General features: G+C 42.4%; 1 protein-coding gene across 2 annotated transcripts in view; it reads left to right on the top strand.

Moving 5' to 3' along the window:
- The window catches only part of LOC125463674 (dynein axonemal heavy chain 9-like), a 453,254-nt gene that overhangs the window by 97,302 nt on the left and 335,899 nt on the right, over positions 1 to 20,053 (top strand). For both annotated transcript variants that reach the window (XM_059653804.1, XM_059653803.1), the window contains exons 23-27: positions 1,422 to 1,574; positions 2,282 to 2,407; positions 3,638 to 3,877; positions 6,619 to 6,779; positions 16,361 to 16,517. In XM_059653804.1, the coding sequence (XP_059509787.1) occupies positions 1,422 to 1,574; positions 2,282 to 2,407; positions 3,638 to 3,877; positions 6,619 to 6,779; positions 16,361 to 16,517 (837 nt within the window). The remainder of the gene's footprint in view (positions 1 to 1,421; positions 1,575 to 2,281; positions 2,408 to 3,637; positions 3,878 to 6,618; positions 6,780 to 16,360; positions 16,518 to 20,053) is intronic.

The raw sequence follows: 20,053 nt of genomic DNA, 5'->3' as shown, positions 1-20,053 counted from the left end.
TGCAGAGATTCAAAAGAGAACAGTTTGTAGGAGTTTTCATTGTCTGGCACTACTTAATGGTGTTTATAGGCAACAGCCACAACGGCATCTGGTTGGCTGATAATTGTTTTCCTGTACGGTAATTTAAATGCAGAGTCTTGGTATTGTCTTTCTGGAATCAAGAATCTGTGTATATTCTGCATAAAAGATTCATGGAGGTGAATTGATGTAGTTTGGAACATCACATGATGTGACAATGGCCCAAGAAATGACCCATTTCTTAATGGGGTCTTCCTGCATCATTATTCATGTATGTTTCAGCACCAGAGCCATTATTCCTGACTGGCATTCTAAAATAAATAAAGTTTGACACCTTCAACAGAAATTTTATTGTTGTTTAATTTTCCTCGTAGCCACCAGCTTTGTGATCTGCAATAGTTTGAACAGAGGTTGTGAATTTCTCCAAGTATGTGCTCTTTCTTATTCAGGTTAGGATGCATAGTATGATCACGTTGTTCATAGAAGGTAGACCCCCTTCATGTCTGCAACCATCGCCAAAATTTATTAAATGTGAACTACAGTCAGTAAGAGTCAATATCTCTGGAACCGTATAGATTCTGGTCCCAGCTCCATTTGATCTAACATTAATGTGACATGCTCAAATGCACATGCTCAGTTATTATTGGAGAAAAGGTGCAGCTAACCCATCACTTCATAACTTACAGCTTGTTACACACGAATTAAACTGGCACAAATTAAATCCAATGTTGTATATGAATGCACTGTGCAACCAGCTAACACTGAACAACATAGAATGGAGCCGAGCTGCTAGGAAACATGGTTGCACTTTTTCATTGAATTGCGAGCCCATGTTTCTTGGTCCCATCATCATAATCTCTGGGTATCCGCAAAAATCCATAAACTTCAGTGGAAACTATGTTGTGATGTTGAAAAGATATAGTTTCAGGTTCCAATATTCTCGATTGGATGATGAACAAATTTGTGTGCCCTTTAAGAGTGCAGTAACTTGTTCCTCTGAATGTGGGAATGTGTTTTTGATTTTAAGATCTGCATTGTCATTAGTTTGATGTTTATTTCTCAGAGAAAAGTTTCTCCAAAGCATATTCTTATCTGGAAGGGTGAGTGAAACCCAATCAGTAGACTGGCTTGACCTAATCTCTGCTTTCATCATGGATACTTGGACACGTATCAGAGAAGTATCAGTGAGAGAAATCTCTGAGTGGTAAAGGAAAGTAATAGTTGAAATGTGACATTTCTCTACAGAAATGGGACTCCAATGTGCAGCAGCTATTAGGAAATTCAAAATTGTATATGTGAAGCAAACACAGATTTGTCAAGTTCAGGATGAGTTGCATGTTATCTGCTTAAGAAACAGGTCAATGCTCTGTTTCACGTGTGCTCATGAAACGTTAAATTTGTAGGTTCAGCGTCACCTGTCCAAATTATTTGACAACATGGCGAGTATGAACTTCCAAACTGAAGCAGACGATAAGCCAACTAAAATGGCCTTAGGGATGTACAGCAAGGAGGATGAGTATGTGAACTTTAAAGACCCTTGTGACTGCAGTGGGCAGGTAGGTAAACCTGGCACAGGTATTCAAATGCTTCAAGTCTTTAAATAGGAATTGAAATTCTTTTAATCTTGGTGGCATGATTTCCAGTCAATTCGAAAGCAGGTAAGTTCTTTGAAAATCGCATGATCCACTTCTGCAAAATTGGGATTGTTGAGTATTGTAACAGTGACAGTTTCTATATTTGAAGAATTGCACCATCTCTTTCCTCCATTTGTCTCCTCTCCTTTTGAATTGAGGCACTAGAAATATGCCAGATACTAAATGGCATTTGAGGCCGTTTCAGGGAACAGTTATGAGGCAATTAGGGAGGGGCAGCAAATATTGGCATTCCAACAATGCCTACATCTCATGAAAGAATATATTTTGTTTTAGAATCTCGATAAGCTTAAATTGAGGCTTGAAGCCAAGTTGTACAAAGGGTGACTTAAGTTAGTTGGATGTTGTGCCCATGAGTAGTAGGAGGAAAGTGTGACTTATTCAGTCGACTGGTCGTGAATGGGCTGGAAAGCTGTTGGGACTTGGCACATCTAACTCACGGAACAGGTCACCTTAACAAATGTCTGCTTTTTTTCTTTTCTGGATTTTTCCAGCTGTTTCCCTTGCCTTTGAAATGTTACCTTTTACGTCATTTACCTGTCAGTTTACAGAAACTTGTAAAATACATACTTGTGTCATAATGGGGACACTGACCTCACTTCCCCTCCTAGGTTGAGATCTGGTTGAATCGGGTACTTGATTCCATGCGAGAGACAGTGAGGTATGAAATGACTGAAGGCGTGATGGCCTATGAGGAGAAACCAAGAGATCAATGGCTTTTTGATTACCCAGCTCAGGTAAGCTGGAATGAGCAAGTCATGGGTCTGATTGCTGTCACTGATACAAATTGACCTGCAGATTGCATTTCATTTAAATACCGTATTTTCATTCAGCTTTGGGACAATGATTGATTGATATAAGAGATAGTTTTGCTCTTCACTGAAACAGTGACTAGGGAATAAAGAGAAGATAATCAGGTGAACAGAATCACATGCCAATGGAAATGTCAAGAGTCTTACAAGTTATCTCTCCAGTAAAATTACATTGATGGAAATCAGGTGATTTCTATTGTAAATATGTGACTTTTACTATTTAATTTTACACTCTGCCTAATGAATAGCGTAAGTAGAATTAAAATCTAAATTGTGGTGTCTCATGGATGAAGCCATTCTTTCTGATGGCACTTTGGCTTTTTCCATAGCCCATGGCCTGCAATGGTTAAGGAATTCTCTCACTACTACCTTCTGATTGGTGAATAGGGATGGCAATATCTCCTGATCCAGCCAGCAATATCCATATTCTGTGGGAGAATTTAATCAAAAGACATGACTTGCTTCACTTCAGTTTGGTAACATTTTTGACAGACATTTACTACTTTTTTTATTCTCAAATGATTGCCTGAGTTCCAGCAAGCTGGCTTTTGGTTCCCTCTTAAAGCTAATTAAACATTTATTCAACTAAGTGTTTTGATTTAAATGGAACATCGCTTGAAATAAATCTACATTCAATGACATTCAAAGATTAAAGGCTGGATTTTCATAGAGTTAGCAAGATTACATGGAGGTGTGACTCTGACAAGTTGAACTGAGACCCATTCCTGGGAGTTTTGATTTTTGCAAGTGCAGTTTAAGGTTGCACATTGATACATTATTCTATCCTCTGCACTCTCAATCTAACTGGCTCTATGACAAGTAGAGGCTTCGCCCAGTCCTCTGTGATTGTCATGGTCTCAGGCCAACTTTTTAAAGGACTCCATTCATAGTATCTCAGATGTGCTGTGAACCACAGCCTGAATAAGACAACGTTTTGAAAGACAAGTTCAAAAAATCTTACGCAAAAATCTCCATCGCAAGCTGTGCCCTCCCGTTGCTCCACACACTCTCCAAGAAGGATTTTGGCACTTAAATGCCCACTTGCCCGCTGCACATATTTCAGCTCCCTGCTTAGAGAATGTAAATCCAGCTGTAAAACTCATATTAACATCGCCAGAGTGGGTCGCCTAAAGTTGTCCATCTTTGATGAAACAGGTAGCACTTAGTTGTACCCAGATTTGGTGGACTACAGAAGTTGGCATTTCCTTTGCCAGACTGGAGGAAGGGTATGAAAATGCCATGAAAGACTACTACAAAAAACAGGTGAACCAGCTGAACACGCTCATTACTATGCTCATTGGCCAACTCTCAAAGGGCGACCGACAGAAGATCATGACCATCTGCACCATTGATGTCCATGCTCGTGATGTTGTCGCCAAGATAATAGCTCAGAAGGTTGGTCTTTCATATAGAGCACTCTATATTATTGTTCTCTTTTCTCCTATAATTATGGACAGTTTCTTGAAGGAAGCCTGCCACTGGTGCTGGAAAGTCAACGTATATGACAGTACCAGTCTATGTTCTAGATTTACGGGAGTTGATTAATAATGAGTATCATTATCCTGCTGCTAAAATATCTTCCTAATGGAAAACTGATGGTTGATGTTAATGGTGAGTCTATTGTGTTATGGGGCAGACCAGACCCCCTCAAAATACTCTAAGCAGGTAGCCCAGACCCTAACTTTTTCTTATGTTATAGGTAGATGTAAAGTGTGTGTTCTAGATATGATGCAACTGGTCAAATTACTCATTGTTAAGCAAAACACATTTTATTTAAACACTATGGGTAAAATACAAACAAAAGAAGAGTTTAGAATAACTTTACTGTTGGAAAACTTAGTCAAACAACAGATAAAATACCTATTACTAATTAACTATTCCAATAACAGTAACATCTCACACAAACACCCCTTGGCAAAAAGCTGTATTCAGACACAGATTCTTGAATGCAGTTCTCCAATCCAGGAGGAAACAACATTGAGAGATTTCAAAGAAAATAGCAGCAAGGAATCATTCACTGAAGCTCCAACTTTTCTGAGCCCCGAAACAACTTTTGACTGCTAAAGCTGAAAAAGAACTTGGAAGCCTGATCTGAGAGAGCTGGTCACACCCATTCAGGCTGCTCCCATTGTTTCAACTTTTTAAGTAAAAACCTAAACCTCTCTCACATTGTTTACTTAAGCTGCCTTCAGTGCCGGTTTGGAACTTTTGCCTTTACAAACTCTCTTCAAAAAAAATCCCAGAACAAAATACCTCTTTAAATCACCACAATTAAATATTACTTGTTCAATCGTTCATGGTCAATGTTCCCTGCAGTGAGCTTGCAGGAGGGTGTTTGTTGCAGGAAATACCGGTTGCTATAGTTGAAGTGTGATTTAAGTTCATCACTTCACGTTTTCCTGGAATGGACCCAAACGTAACTTCAAAAATAAAAGCTATGTAATTTTATTCATGTTCCTTTTTGACTGCTTGACCTGATAACTCATTGTTCAAGAGAGCAGCAAGTAGCCATTTTCCAAACACTGATTGGACAACCTGCAGATGGGCCCCAGTTATGATAAAAGCTGTATTTACACAGCAATCCCGAACATTTTGTCCTCCCTAATGTTGGATGATATCACAACTTGAGACAAAGCACAGTTTGAGATGACAAACGCAGTGATAAAGCGGTAACGTCAATGGACTAAATCCAAAATCTCAGGTTAATGTTTTGAGGACATGGTTTCAAATCCCACCATGACTGATAGTGAAATTTGAATTCAATAAAAAACACAAACTGGAATAATAAGCTAACTCAATGATGACTATGTAACCACTGTCAATTGCCATTAAAACACATGTCCAGAAAGGAAAATCTACTGTCCTGGTCAAGCCAACACGTGACTTCCAATGAGCTGGAGTAGCTATTCAGCTCTCTGAATTGACTCAGTAAAATCATAGCTAAGCTCCACCTCAACTTCTTCTTCTTCCAATACTCACCCGTATCCTCGATTCCTTTGATATGCAAACATTTAACCACCTTTGATTGAATATGTCCAATAACTAATCATCCTCAGCTCTCTAGAATTCTAGAGAATTCCAAAGAGTCAAAACCCTTAGAGGAAAGAATTTCCTACCCGTCTTAGTCCAAATGGTTTACCCTGTGTTCTGAGACAGTGAGTCTTTGTTCTAAATTTACCAGGCAGGGGAATAATCCACTTAACACCTACTGGGTTAAAGACCCTTTGGAAAAAAAATATTATTGCATCAAATGAGAGAACCTCCTTTTTTCTGTCCCTCAGTGTACATAGTGCAACTGGAACTATCTGTCCTCACAGGAGAGTTGTAGAAAACATTTACGATGTGATTAGGTTGATTTATGTCACAAGATGAGCTCTGCCCATCAGGATGCGAAGGAAAGTTCCTGAGAGGAGCTAAGGCTTTTGGCCATATGTTCTTCACTGATGCACTGATGATTATTCTTGGTGTTAATAGCAGAGAGCTGAAGTGGGACAATATATTTTTAATTTGACTGTAATGTTTGACATGAGAACGTCATTCATTTCAGATGTAATGTAAATTTAGTTATTTTATAATAAGTATATTTACTTATGAAAATTGGGCTTATCTTATGTTGAAGTATTGTAGGTAAGCTTCACTACATGGTGTCTGTAGCTTGGACTAATATCAGTAAGAAAGATTGGTAACAATGAATCTATCCAGTTCACACAATCCAGATGTTAGCCATACCTTTTAAAAATCCCCTCCCATCCCAGCTTCAGCCCAGTCGAACCTTTGTTGCACTAAGGCAAACATACATTCTTCCTTGAATGAGATGAAAATTACACAGTAATATTTCACTAAGGCCCGATATAATCACAGTGAGATCTTTTTAGCCTTTGCTATAAAGGCTGAACACACCATTTCTCTTCCTTTTTGTTTCTTGTAATTTGGTGGAGCATACCAATTGATCTGAAATTGACTGGTTTGAACCAATGAAAATGCCTCAAGGCCTTTCTCTTTATATCATGAAAGTTTATTTTTGTATCTTATTGTTTTTCAAGGCTAGAAAAAGATTCCGCTCACAATGGAAGTGTACTTATGAGTGCAGTATACTCTTTGTTCAGTCAATTAATGGTTTACGTTTATTCTCATAGGTTGAAAACTCTCAGGCCTTTGTGTGGCTTTCCCAGCTTCGCCATCGCTGGGACGATGAAGCAAAACATTGCTTTGCCAACATTTGTGATGCCCAGTTTTTGTATTCCTATGAATATTTGGGTAACACCCCTCGATTGGTAATTACACCACTGACAGACAGGTATGTGATTAAAGGCTTACAGTATAGTGTGTCAAGTCATGATTGTTTTATTTCTTTGGATACTGAACAGACTTGGAAACCAAGAAATTGCTGATCCCAAAACTAATGTTTTGTGTGCGCGGGTTCTGTGCTTAATATTCTCTGTCTATCATATCAGTAAAAGCTGAAGTACAAGTGTGCTGCATCCTTTCCTGAAACAGGTGTAAGATTATTTCGGTCTAGGCCCGAAATGTCAGCTTTCCTGCTCCTCTGATGCTGCTTGGCCTGCTGTGTTCATCCAGCTCTACACCTTGTTATGGTAGATTATTTGTGTATGTGCATAGGATTAGTGCGTATTTGCTGGTTTATAGCATATTTTGTTTAACCAATTTGCATTTGGACAATGCAGAGATGATGCTAATTGAAACATAAATATGACATGCTTTTGGACAGTGCTTTAATACATGGTGGCTGGGTGGCACAGTGGTTCAGTGACTAGCACTGCTGCCTCACAGCACCAGGGACCCAGGCTCGATTCCCCCCTCAGGTGACTGTGTGGAATTTGCACTTGCTCTCTGTGTCTATGTGCAGGTTAGGTGGATTGGCCGCACTAAACTGCTTATATTTTGCTGATTAGGTAGGGTTTTTTCACCCCTATTTTTGCATGAAATGCAACTGGAAAAACTGTCCCTAGGTACTTTTGTAATTAGGATGGTACCACAAGTGGCAGCTTCACTGTACTCATTTGAGTACACGTGACAATAAATCTCATTCTAATTCTAACAGTAGCCATGTGAGATGCAGGGTTATGGGGTTAGGGGAGAGGGAGTGGGATACTATTTGGCGGGTTGGTGTGGACTTGATGGGCCGAATGGCCTGCTTACACACTGTAGGGATTCTATGATTCTGTGCCTTTAATTACAAGAATTGTCCACACACATGCACAGGCAGGGCTTCTTGAGTCTTTCCGGTGGCATCTGTTTACTTCAGCTCTTGGAGGCTCTCCCCAAGCAAAATCAGTTGAGTACAGTGAACTCGGATCAATTATGGAGACTAAACTAATCAATTAAATTCTATCAAATAACCAAATACTTAAGTCACTAAACTGACAAACTATTTCACACAGCTTCCAGAAATTGGGCTAACGCAAGCCCGCCACATTCAGGATAACTGATTACCAGAAGAAATCATTTTAATGAAAATCATTTATTTGAATAAACAGTCACAAAGTGATTCACTGTTCCTCCCAGCTCCATAACTGTCCCAAAGGTTGTGTCAGTCCATTGCTTGACCCCTCATTGATTTCCTTCGTACTCCTGATTGTGACTGCCTTAAATCAACTTTGTGCCCATGTCAATCACTGCCCAACCGCTAACCTCCATCAACACCTATCGATTAGCCCCCTACAGGACCTGCCTGAGGATTGTTATTGTTGATGCAGCCTAATTTTGAATCTGATTCCCTGCTGAGCTGCCCAGGAACCTGCATCAGACACCTGCAGCTTGCTGCTCTTGTTTAAGTGAGTCCCTAGTCCTGAGACCAAGAGTGCCTCAAGCCTGATTGCTGATGTTACTCCTGAATACGTTTTATAACAAGTCATTTCTGGAGCAGAGGGTAATTCTTGGGTTCAACCTGGGATATTTTGGAAGTTTCTTCCTCTGCTGGAAGGCAGTTTGGAAATCGAGCAAGACTGGTGCTGTTGGAGGGTGGTATTCGATAATCTTTTCTTCATAACTACAAGGCAAACTGCGTCTTGCAAGGTTTCTTTCTGGCTTGTGCTTGATGGAATGCCAGGAGATCCATTTGTGATCCTGTACTTCATTCCTGCTGCTCCCTATGCAATGCATCTGTTACAGTGGAAAACTGAAGAAATGCGTCTCTGCACAACTGTTTCTCAGCTGTTATATTTCGCTTTTTGGCAGAGATTGATTGTGATCATAATTATGTTGCTTATTTAATTTCTTTTGGACATCGCGTTGTATATCTAATAATGTGAATAAGTTCCTTAGAGTGTTCTAATGTGTGCTGGCTCTGAATTTCTCGGCTAATACCCACATTTATTTATCATACTGACAATGCATTAATTTAGTGTCAACTTGTTAGTATCACCTATACAGTTCAATAAGATTATATCATCTGTAACTCAATAAAGTGATGCCAGGGGTGCTGAGAAACTCATTTACGTGAAGAAAATAAATTATTGAGAGTTATGATTTATTTCCTTGCTATGTTGCACTGCTTGCCTCGAAGCATATCTCGTGTGAAAGCTGATATCTTATCAACCTCGTATTATTTGGCTTGGCTCTACCCAGAGTGATGATTATTTGCAGCTTATGTGAAATGGGAATCTGAACAGATTTCCAGAATTCAATGGCAAGTTTTATTGGAGCAAAGCATGTGCGATGTTTGATGTCGGCCTCTTTTGCTTTTGGTCTTGTTTAAGCATGGCTGATGGTTCATGGGCCACACAGTGAGCACTGTGTCCAGTACTGCTGGAAAGATAGCTCGTGTGAGGTGGCATCCCTGCAGCATTTCATATGAAATTATGAGAAACGATGGGAGAGCTTTCCGGGGAAGAAGGGAATGAGTTAGCATTTCATGCCTACGAAGCTGTCGACCGTGATTCAGTTGGCAGCACTTTTGTCCTTGAACCATATGGTCTGGGATCAAATCCCAGTTCAGAACTTGAGCATGTAATCAAGGTTAACGCTCCAGTGTGGTACCTAGGGAACAATACACTGTTGGAGGTGTTATCTTTTGGATGAGATGTTAAATCATGACTTCATCTGTCTGTTTTTTGAAAAGATCTCATGACATTATATGGTGGAAGAATAGGGAGTTTTCCCACGTACCCTAAACAAATTCTATCTCTCAATCAGAATTTTAAAAACAGATTGTCGAATCATGATCATTTTCTTAATGATATATTGTCAGAATGTTGATGCTAGTCTGTGATCTCAACACCACCGAAGCAAAAGCAGAATTAGGATCTGAGTGTTGTCCTTTAATTGTCACATTTGAAATGAGAAATTGAACCTGACTTAAGGATAGATAATGAATTTACTTCATTAAACAACTGCACGTGTGTGAATTGCCACAAGTTTTCACTATTTTCTTGGCAAAAGTCACTGTGAATTTGGACTGTGCATTATAGTGCTCATTTAGCAGGCCATAAGTAGCCTTCTAAATTCCTCATTGCCAGGCACCAAGTAAGTGTGCCCAGAAAGAAAAACAATAGAACTGTTCAATGAGATATATATTCAAAACATAGGTCTTCTGTGTTTTATTTTCACATCATAATAGTCAGATCCTCAGGCAGTCCTTACCACCACCACCACCTCACAAGGAATTAGGGATGAATGATAAACGGGGACCTAGCTAGTGACGTCCAGAAATAAAAAGCAACACTTCAAGGACTTAACCAGACACATACTGTGAATGTCTTGTGAAATCTAGCTACCAGAGTTTTCCACCATTAGTGAACTCTAAATGGTGATGGGCTAGCTGAATGATGAGTGGTTGTATCAGAAGTGTATGTGTGACATATCGAAGGGGATTTAAGAGTAGAGTTTTTAATTCTTTTCTATTCCTCCCATGCTCCTTGCATTTCTTAGCGAATAATGATCTGCAATATCAAACACTGGATAAATGGAGATAAATTGAGCCATTTGGTCCAATCAGCTTGTCCCTTGCAAAACAAGCCTTATAGCATCCTTACAGTTCAAAAGAGGCCATTCAGCCCATCAAGTGTGTGTCGAACACTGACTTACCCAGACCCTACCCCCACCCCTAACCCCATAACCCATCTAGCATCTGCCTAGCCTGCACACCCCCAGATACTACGGATAATCCACGTGACCTGCACATCTTTGGACTGCAGGAGGAAGCCCATGCTAACATGCAGAGAATATGTAAACTCCACACTGACAGTTGCCTGAGGCTGAAATTGAAGACGGGTGCCTGGTACTGTGAGAACATAGAACAGAGAACATTACAGCACAGTACAGGTTCTTCGTCTCTCGATATTGCGCTGACCTGTGAAACCAAACCCATCTAACCTACACTATTCCATTATTATCCATATGTTTGTCCAAAGACCATTTAAATGCTTGGCGAGTCTACTACTGTTGCAGGCAGGGGGCATTCCACGCCCTTACTACTCTCTGAGTAAAGAACCTAGCTCTGACATCTGTCCTATATCTACCACCCTTCAATTTAAAGCTATGTCCCCTAATGCTAGCCATCTGCACCAAGGAAAAACGTTCTCGCTGTCCACCCGATCTAATCCGCCGATCATCTTGTATGTTTCAATTAAGTCACCTCTCAACCTTCTTCTCTCGAACGAAAACAGCCTCAAGTCTGTCAGCCTTTCCTCATAAGACCTTCCCTCCATACCAGGCAACATCCTGGTAATAAAATGTGAGGCTGGATGAACACAGCAGGCCAAGCAGCATCTCAGGAGCACAAAAGCTGACGTTTTGGGCCTAGACCCTCGTTCTCCCACACCACCCGACCAACCTCCGGATACAACGCATCATCCTCCGACACTTCCGCCATTTACAATCCGACCCCACCACCCAAGACATTTTTCCATCCTAACCCCTGTTTGCTTTCCGGAGACACCACTCTCTCTGTGACTCCCTTGTTCGCTCCACACTGTCCTCCAACCCCACCACACCCGGCACCTTCCCCTGCAACCGCAGGAAATGCTACACTTGCCCCCACACCTCCTCCCTCACTCCTATCCCAGGCCCCAAGATGACATTCCACATTAAGCAGAGGTTCACCTGCACATCTGCCAATGTGGTATACTGCATCCACTGTACCCGGTGTGGCTACCTCTACATTGGGGAAACCAAGCGGAGGCTTGGAGACCGCTTTGCAGAACACCTCCGCTCAGTTCGCAACAAACAACTGCACCTCCCAGTCGCAAACCATTTCCACTCCTCCTCCCATTCTTTAGATGACATGTCCATCATGGGCCTCCTGCAGTGCCACAATGATGCCACCCGAAGGTTGCAGGAACAGCAACTCATGTTCCGCCTGGGAACCCTGCAGCCTAATGGTATCAATGTGGACTTCACCAGTTTCAAAATCTCCCCTTCCCCAACTGCATCCCTAAACCAGCCCAGTTCGTCCCCTCCCCCCACTGCACCACACAACCAGCCCAGCTCTTCCCCCCCCACCCACTGCATCCCAAAACCAGTCCAACCTGTCTCTGCCTCCCTAACCTGTTCTTCCTCTCACCCATCCCTTGCTCCCACCCCAAGCCGCACCCCCATCTACCTACTAACCTCATCCCACCTCCTTGACCTGTCCGTCTTCCCTGGACTGACCTATCCCCTCCCTACCTCCCCACCTATACCTTCTCCATCTATCTTCTTTACTCTCCATCTTCGGTCCGCCTCCCCCCTCTCCCCATCCCCCTCTCTGATGAAGGGTCTAGGCCCGAAATGTCAGCTTTTGTGCTCCTGAGATGCTGCTTGGCCTGCTGTGTTCATCCAGCCTCACATTTTATTATCTTGGATTCTCCAGCATCTGCAGTTCCCATTATCTCTGATACTATTTTAACATCCTGGTAAATCTCCTCTGCACTCTTCCAATGCTTCCACATCCTTCCTATAATGCAGCAACCAGAACTGTCAGCAATACTCCAAGTGTGGCCGCACCAGAGTTTTGCACAGCTGCGACATGACCTCATGGCCCCGAAACTCAGTTCCTCTATGAATAAAACCTAACACACCGTACACCTTCTTAACAACCCTATCAACCTGGGTGGCAACTTTCAGGGATCTATGTACATGGACATCAAGATCTCTCTGCTTTTCCACACTACAAAGAAACTTCCCATTAGCCCAGTACTCTGTATTCCTGTAACTCCTTCCAAAGTGAATCACCTCACACTTTCCTGCATTTAACTCCATTTGCCACCTCTCAGCCCAGCTCTGCAGCTTATCAATGTCCCTCTCTAACCTGCAACATCCTTCCGCACTACCCACAACTCCACCGACTTGAGTGTCATCCGCCAATTTACTAACCTATCCTTCTACGCCCTCATCCAGGTCATTTATAAAAATGACAAACAGCAGTGGCCCCAAAACAGATCCTTACGGTATACCACTAGTGTCTGAACTTCAGGAAGAACATTTCCCATCAACCACCACCCTCTTTCTTCTTACAGCTAGCCAATTTCTGATCCAAACTACTAAATCACCCCCAGTTCCAGACCTCCATATTTTCTGCCATAGCCTACCGTGTGGAACCTTATCAAATGCTTTACTGAAATCCATATACACCACAACAACCGCTTTACCCTCATCCACCTGTTTGGTCACCTTCTCAAAGAACTGAATAAGGTTTGTGAGGCACGAACTACCCTTCACAAAACCATATTGACTATCTCAAATCAAATTATTCCTTTCTAGATGATTATAAATTCTATCTCTTTTATAATCCTTTTCTAACACTTTACCCACAACCGAAGTAAGGCTCACTGGTCTATAATTACCAAGGTTGTCTCTACTCCCCTTCTTGAACTGGGGGACAACATTTGCTAATCTCCAGTCTTCTGGCACTATTCCTGTAGACAATGATGACATAAAGATCAAAGCCAAAGGCTCTGCAGTCTCCTCCCTTGTGCCCCAGAGAATCCCAGGATAAATCCCATCCAGCTCAGGGGACTTACTGATTTTCACACTTTGCAGAATTGTAAACACTACCTCCTTTATGAACCTCAATCCCATCTAGTCTAATAGCCTGTATCTCAGTATTCTCAACGACACCATTGTCTTTTTCCTGCGTGAATATTGACGAAAAATATTCATTTAGCACCTCTCTTATCTCTTTGGACTTCATGCACAACTTCCCACTACTGTCCTTGACTGGCCCTAATCTTCCTCTATTCATTCTTTTATTCCTCACATGCCTATAGAAAGCTTTAGGGTTTTCCTTGATCCTGCCTGCCGAAGACTTTTCATGTCCCCTCCTAGTTCTTCTTAGCTCTCTCTTTAGATCCTTCCTGGCCAACTTGTAACTCTCAACCATCCTAACTGAGCCTTCACACCTCATCTTTACATAAGTCTCTTCCTTCCTCTTGACAAGAGATTCAACTTCTTCAGTAAACCAGGGATTCCTCGCTCGATCCCTTCCTCCCTGTCTGACAGGTACAAACTTAACAAGGACACACAGCAGCTATTCCTTGAACAAGCTCCACATTTCAATTTTGCCTAGCCCCTGCAGTTTCCTTCCCCATCCTATGCATCCCATGTCTTGCCTAATCTCATAATTGCCTTTCCCCCAGCTATAACACTTACCCTGCAGTATATACCTATCCCTTTCCATCACTAAAATAAACGTAACCGAATTGTGGCCACTGTCACCAAAGTGCTCACCTACTTCCAAATCTAACACCTGGCCTGGTTCATTACCCAGTACCAAACCCAATGTGGCCTCACCTCTTGTTGGCCTATCTACATACTGTGTCAGGAAACCCTCCTGCTCTCATTGGACAAAAACTGACCCATCTATAGTACTTGTACTACAGTGTTTCCAGTCAATATTTGGAAAGTTAAAGTCCCTCATAACACCTACTCTGCTACTTGCACTCTTATCCAGAATCATCTTTGCAATCCTTTCCACTACATCTCTGGAACTTTTTGGAGGCCAATAGAAAACTCCCAACAGGGTGACCTCTCCTTTCCTGCTTCTAACCTCAGCCCATACTACCTCACGAGATCTCATCAAATGTCCTTTTTGCCACCGTAATACTGTTCTTGACGAACAATGCCACACCTCCCCCTCTTTTACCACCTTTCCTGATCTTACTGAAACATCTGAACCCCGGAACCTGCAACAATGATTCCTGTCCCTGCTCTATCCATGTCTCCGAAATGGCCACAACATCGAAGTCCCAGGTATCAACCCACGCTGCAAGTTCACCCACCTTATTCTGGATGCTCCTGGTGTTGAAGTAGACACAATTCAAACCACCTTCCTGCCTGCCAATACACTCCTGCAACCTTGAAATCTTATTCATGACCTCACTACTCTCAACCTCCTGGGCGTGAGCTACAATTCAGGCTCCCATCTCCCTGCTGAATTACTTTAAACATTCCAGAAGAGCATTAGCAAATTTCCCCCGTCCCCCCAGGATATTGGTACCCCTCTGGTTCAGGTGTAGACAATCCTATTTGTAGAGGTCCCACCTACCCCAGAATGAGCCCCAATTATCCAGGTATTTGCATCCCTCCATCCTGCACCATCCCTGTAGCCACATGTCAACTGCTCTCTCTCCCTATTCCTCACCTTGCTATCATGTGGCAGGGTAACAAACCAGAGATAACAACACAGTTCTAGCTCTAAGCACCCACCCTAGCTCCTTGAATTTCTGCCTTACATCCCCATCCCTTTTCCTACCTATGTCGTTGGTGCCTATGTGGACCACGACTTGGGCTGCTCCCCCTACCCCTTAAGAATCCGGAAAACATGATCCGAGACATAACGGACCTTGGCACCTGGGAGGCAACACACCAACTGCGAGTTTCTCTCGTTCCCACAGAATCTGCGATCAGTCCCCCTAACTATGGACTCCCCAAAGACCAATGCTCTCTTTCTCTCTTCGCCCCTTCCCTTCTGAGCAACAGGGATAGACTTTGTGCCAGAGACCTGTACCCCATGGCTTACCCCTGGTAGGTCACCCCCGCAACAGAATCCAAAAGGGTGTACTTGTTATTGAGGGGAATGGCCACAGGGAATCCCTGCACTGTCTGCCTATTCCCTTTCCATCCCCTGACTGTAACCCATCTACCTTTATCCTGTACCCGAGGTGTGACAACCTCCGTGTAACTCCTCTCCAATTACCCCCTCTGCCTCCCGAGTGATCTGAAGTTTATCAGCTTCAGCTTCAGCTCCAGTTCCCTAACGCGGTTTTCGAGGAGCTGAAGTTGGGTGCACTTCCCACAGATGAAGTCAGTGGGAACACTAGTGGTTACCTTACCTCCCACATTCTGCAAGAGGAGCATGCAACTGCCCTAACATCCATTCCCACTGCTCGGAATTCCCAAACAGATTATAGGAAAAAAAAACTAGTGGCCTTACCAAATTTATTTTTGGTTAGAGGAGGAGGATGGGTGGGAGACACTACCTAAGTAGTGTTTCGGGTAAATTAACCGCCCAAATATATTACCTCACTTACCCAGCCGTCCCATGTCCGCTCCTGCTCAGCATGCACTCCGCATATCCATGAGGTAAGTTTTTAAAGACTTAACTTACCTTACTGGCAGCCCCCTGGTCCTTGCTCTCACTGCTCCTGCTGCTGCAGCAAAAATATGAGACAGCAGTGCTAACCAATGAACCACCATTGCAGCTGCTGACTCATGCCTGACTTTATTTTGAATGAATCTGAAAGCTTTTACCTCACTATCCTATCTGCAAGTCCACTCTTTGCACAAAGGGACTCTTTTAATTTGCCTTTTGTCAATTTTTCTTTATTTTTAAACCTTCTAAAAGCCTTCATTTTGACGCTGACTGTGATCTATTGCTCTGCTGTGGTTTCCCCCATTCTCACTGCTTGTGTGTGTTCTTATTTCACTGTCTATCTTCAGATGCTACATCACCTTGACCCAGTCCCTGCACCTGACAATGAGTGGAGCTCCAGCTGGGCCCGCGGGAACAGGGAAGACTGAAACTACCAAGGACTTGGGCCGAGCACTGGGAATCATGGTCTACGTATTCAACTGCTCTGAACAGATGGATTACAAGGTACCAGATCTCCACGATAGATTCATAGAAAATTGGACAGATTAGTAGAATTGATACCCAGTGTTTTTAACCACACCAAGTTAAAACCAGTAAAAATTGTGAATGAGTTAGCAAGAACGGCGGATGCTCTTAGAGTGGAGCTGGAGGAACACAGCAGGCCAGGCAGCATCGGAGGAGCGAGAAAGTTGACGTTTCAGGTAGGGACTCTTCTTCAGAAATGGGGAGGCGGAAGGGAGGTCAAATAAATAGAGAGAGGAGGGGTGGAGCTGGGGAAGGTAGGTGGGATTGTGATAGGTGAGTGCAGGTCGGCAGTGGTGGAGGTTGGTCAGTGAGGAGGGAGGGCCAGATAGTTGGGACAGAAGATGGACAAGTTGTGTCAGGTCAAGAAGGCGGGGATGAGAGGGAGAGTTAGATGTGGGATGAGGTTGGGGAGATTTTAAAACTGGTGAATTCTGTGTTAGGCCATCAGGCTCTAGGCTTCCAAGATGAAATATGAGGTGTTGCTCCTCTAGTTTGCAGGTAGCGTTATTGTGATACTGGAGGAGGCCCAGGTTGGTCCTTGTGAATGATGTCTCCTGGTCCAACCCATCTTGTCTACCTCAAAATGGAGCTCCAGGGTGTTCGTATTCAATTGTTAGGAAACAGTTCCAAAGAAGAGTCACATTGGACTCAAAGCCTTAGCTTTGTTGATCTCTCAATGGAAACTTCCATAAAATCCCAAAAGTGTGGAAACAGTCCATTTGGCCCAACAATGACCCCCTCTAGAGCATCCCATCCTATCCCTGCGTTTCCTATTGCTCACCCGCCTACACCCTTGCACACTACAGGCAATTTAACCAACCCACCTAACCTGCACATCTTTGGATTGTAGGAGGAAACCAGAGCACCTGGAGAAAACCCACACCAACACGTGCAAGCCCCACATAGTCGCCTGTGGGTGCAATCAAACCCCCATCACTGCTGTGAGGCAGCAGTGCGAACCACTGAGCTTCTATACTGGACCTGCTGAGTTTCTCCTTTTGTTTTATTCCAAATATTACTGAGTGTTTGCTGGTTTTATCCTCTGAGATGTTTATCTGCTATGTGTTTCATTGACCGGTCCTCTTTAATTTATATTCAAGGCTGTGATTTTTACTGCAGTTTTCCACATTACCCTTTTACAAAGAGAGTCACCAGACTGGGGAGCAAAATTTGAGAGTGACTCTGGTATTTTTGTCCCTGCTTTCATATAAATAGGAGTCTGTTTGTTTCAATTAAGGAATTTCAACTGCGTGCGTACACAATGTTTCATGGTGGGAAATGTAATTGCCTGAAATAATGTAGTTAGCATGGCAATTTGGAGCAGTCAAGCCACACCCATTATTTGTGTCATATCTAAGTACCAAAAGATCGCTTTGATTGCTGAGTTAAACATACTGCTATGTTCTAAGCTCATATGCTTTATACACAGGATCTACGTTAATTAAGCAAGGTGATATAGATTATGGGGCTTGCAGGCAGCAGTACAATTCTCAAACTCACATGGGAAATTGAGTAAGCCAGTATTGATGACATTCATCAGATTGGTTTAATCCAGTATGGCTGTCATAAAAGGCAGCCCAGGCTAATCTTACAGAATAGTAATTTTGCTATATCAAGCTATGAAGCTGTAAAATCTTATAGTGTGAACATTACAATGTTACCACATATTTGGCAATACTGCTGTATCATTATTGTTGTACAGATCATGATGATGCTTGCTTTGCTCGTTCTACATTGTCCCTGATTTTCCAGGTTGTGAAATATAATCTCCTTCACTGAGTGTTCCCATCCTGTGATGTGATTTTGCCTCTAGCAGGGTATTTGATCGACTGTGATAATTAGATCACAGTTGAACACCGTGCCGCCAGTAGCATGTCATGCTTCAAGAGATCCTGGGGAAAGATGGAGTGTGAGAAATTTTGTTCTCTCAGGTCACATGCTAGAATACAGTGATGATTTCCAGCCAATGTCTCTTAAAGGCACACAGACGTGCTGACCGTGCGACATAACACAACACCTTGATTTTCAGATGTTCATGTTTCCTGCCTTTCCTTTCTCCAGGGCCAACACTGACTCATGAGTGACTTCATCCTAACCATCAGTCATTCCAACTCTTGAGTTTTCAATATTTATCTCCTTCCCAATCTAGCTCCTGGTAGCTATGAGTTTCCATTACTGGAACCTCCCATAAGGCCTGCAAAGGATAAATACTTAAATTTGAGGGACTGTTGTGATGTAGTGCATTGGAACTTTGAAATCATTACCAAACCTATATGGTTTCTTGCGTAATTCATCATCGTTGTGATGCTTCTCCAATTTCATATGCTTATTGTGCTTTAGTGCCATATGGTCTGTGTGCATATCATGAAAACTTAAAACCCATTAGTGTGGCTTGTTTACCAATTGAAGTGATACTTTGTTACTTGGATGTGATGTAAAAGTTACAGGTGTTCAAGTACTGACGAGATTTATCCTACATGCAAGGTATTTAGCGCTGCGATCCTGCGTCAGTAATGATGTGTTTGAAGCACGTAATTCACATAGACTGAATTAAGCCCCATTTAGCAGTACATGAACTATGATGTGGAAACTAATTCAGCCCAAGCCTATCTCCCCAAACAATTGTGGAATCGAGGCGATCTTGCTAGTTGACTTTAAAATTCCTGCATGTACTTTTCCCCATTAGATTGCTAGAGATCTAGCCAGTATGACTGGCTTTCCCAATTTAGGAGTTAAGAAAAATCACTCCACACCACGGCTTTTGCCAAGAGCTACAGTTGTCATTTGCACTATTGCAAGATATTTTGTTGAGAGGAGACATTTACATATTACACTGCTCTAGGTCACAATCAAGCCAGATTTGCAGTTTTGCAAATAGACCCAACACCATTCAGCACAAACCATTTCAGCTGACAATATGTTGATGTGATTTTAACCTTTCCCTGCCTGAGCTGGGATTCTTGTGACGGTATATGCATATAAGGTATAATATGCATTGGCAATACCCCAGTGGAGTGGGTATGCTCCCTCAAATGTAGTCATTTAGAAAGCTGTTATTCTTGTGTCAAGTGATATAAATACCGGTGTTTTGTGCCGGAATGCTTTAGGTGTCTGAAGAATATAATTTTGAGTGAATCATGCAATTTGACAGCTTCTATGGCTTGAACAGCTCAGTGCCAATCAAGTGACAAACTTGTTAAACAAAAATGTTCCTCATTGACTCACCGAAAATTAAAAGCACTGACTTCCATGCAGATTATCGATACAAATTCTCCAATCTCAATGCAGATAATTATATGGCTTTATACATAGAGCTCCAGATATATTTTGACAACTCAATAGCCATTTTCATAATACCTTTGATATCTCTTGACGTAATCTATCTGTTGAGTCAGGCATTATGTGGTGAACAGACTGTTGTGAATGTGAACTGAAGTCAGAATTAAAGAAACAGTGTTGCCATGGCGATGTGAGCCTTGCAGTACACTAGAACCTGAGACACTTAACGGTTTAAG

This window comes from Stegostoma tigrinum, chromosome 22 (assembly GCF_030684315.1).
Source record: "Stegostoma tigrinum isolate sSteTig4 chromosome 22, sSteTig4.hap1, whole genome shotgun sequence".
NCBI classification, from domain to species: domain Eukaryota; kingdom Metazoa; phylum Chordata; class Chondrichthyes; order Orectolobiformes; family Stegostomatidae; genus Stegostoma; species Stegostoma tigrinum.
The sequence above is the reverse complement of the archived record's forward strand: the minus strand, read 5'-3'. Positions and strand labels throughout refer to the sequence as shown.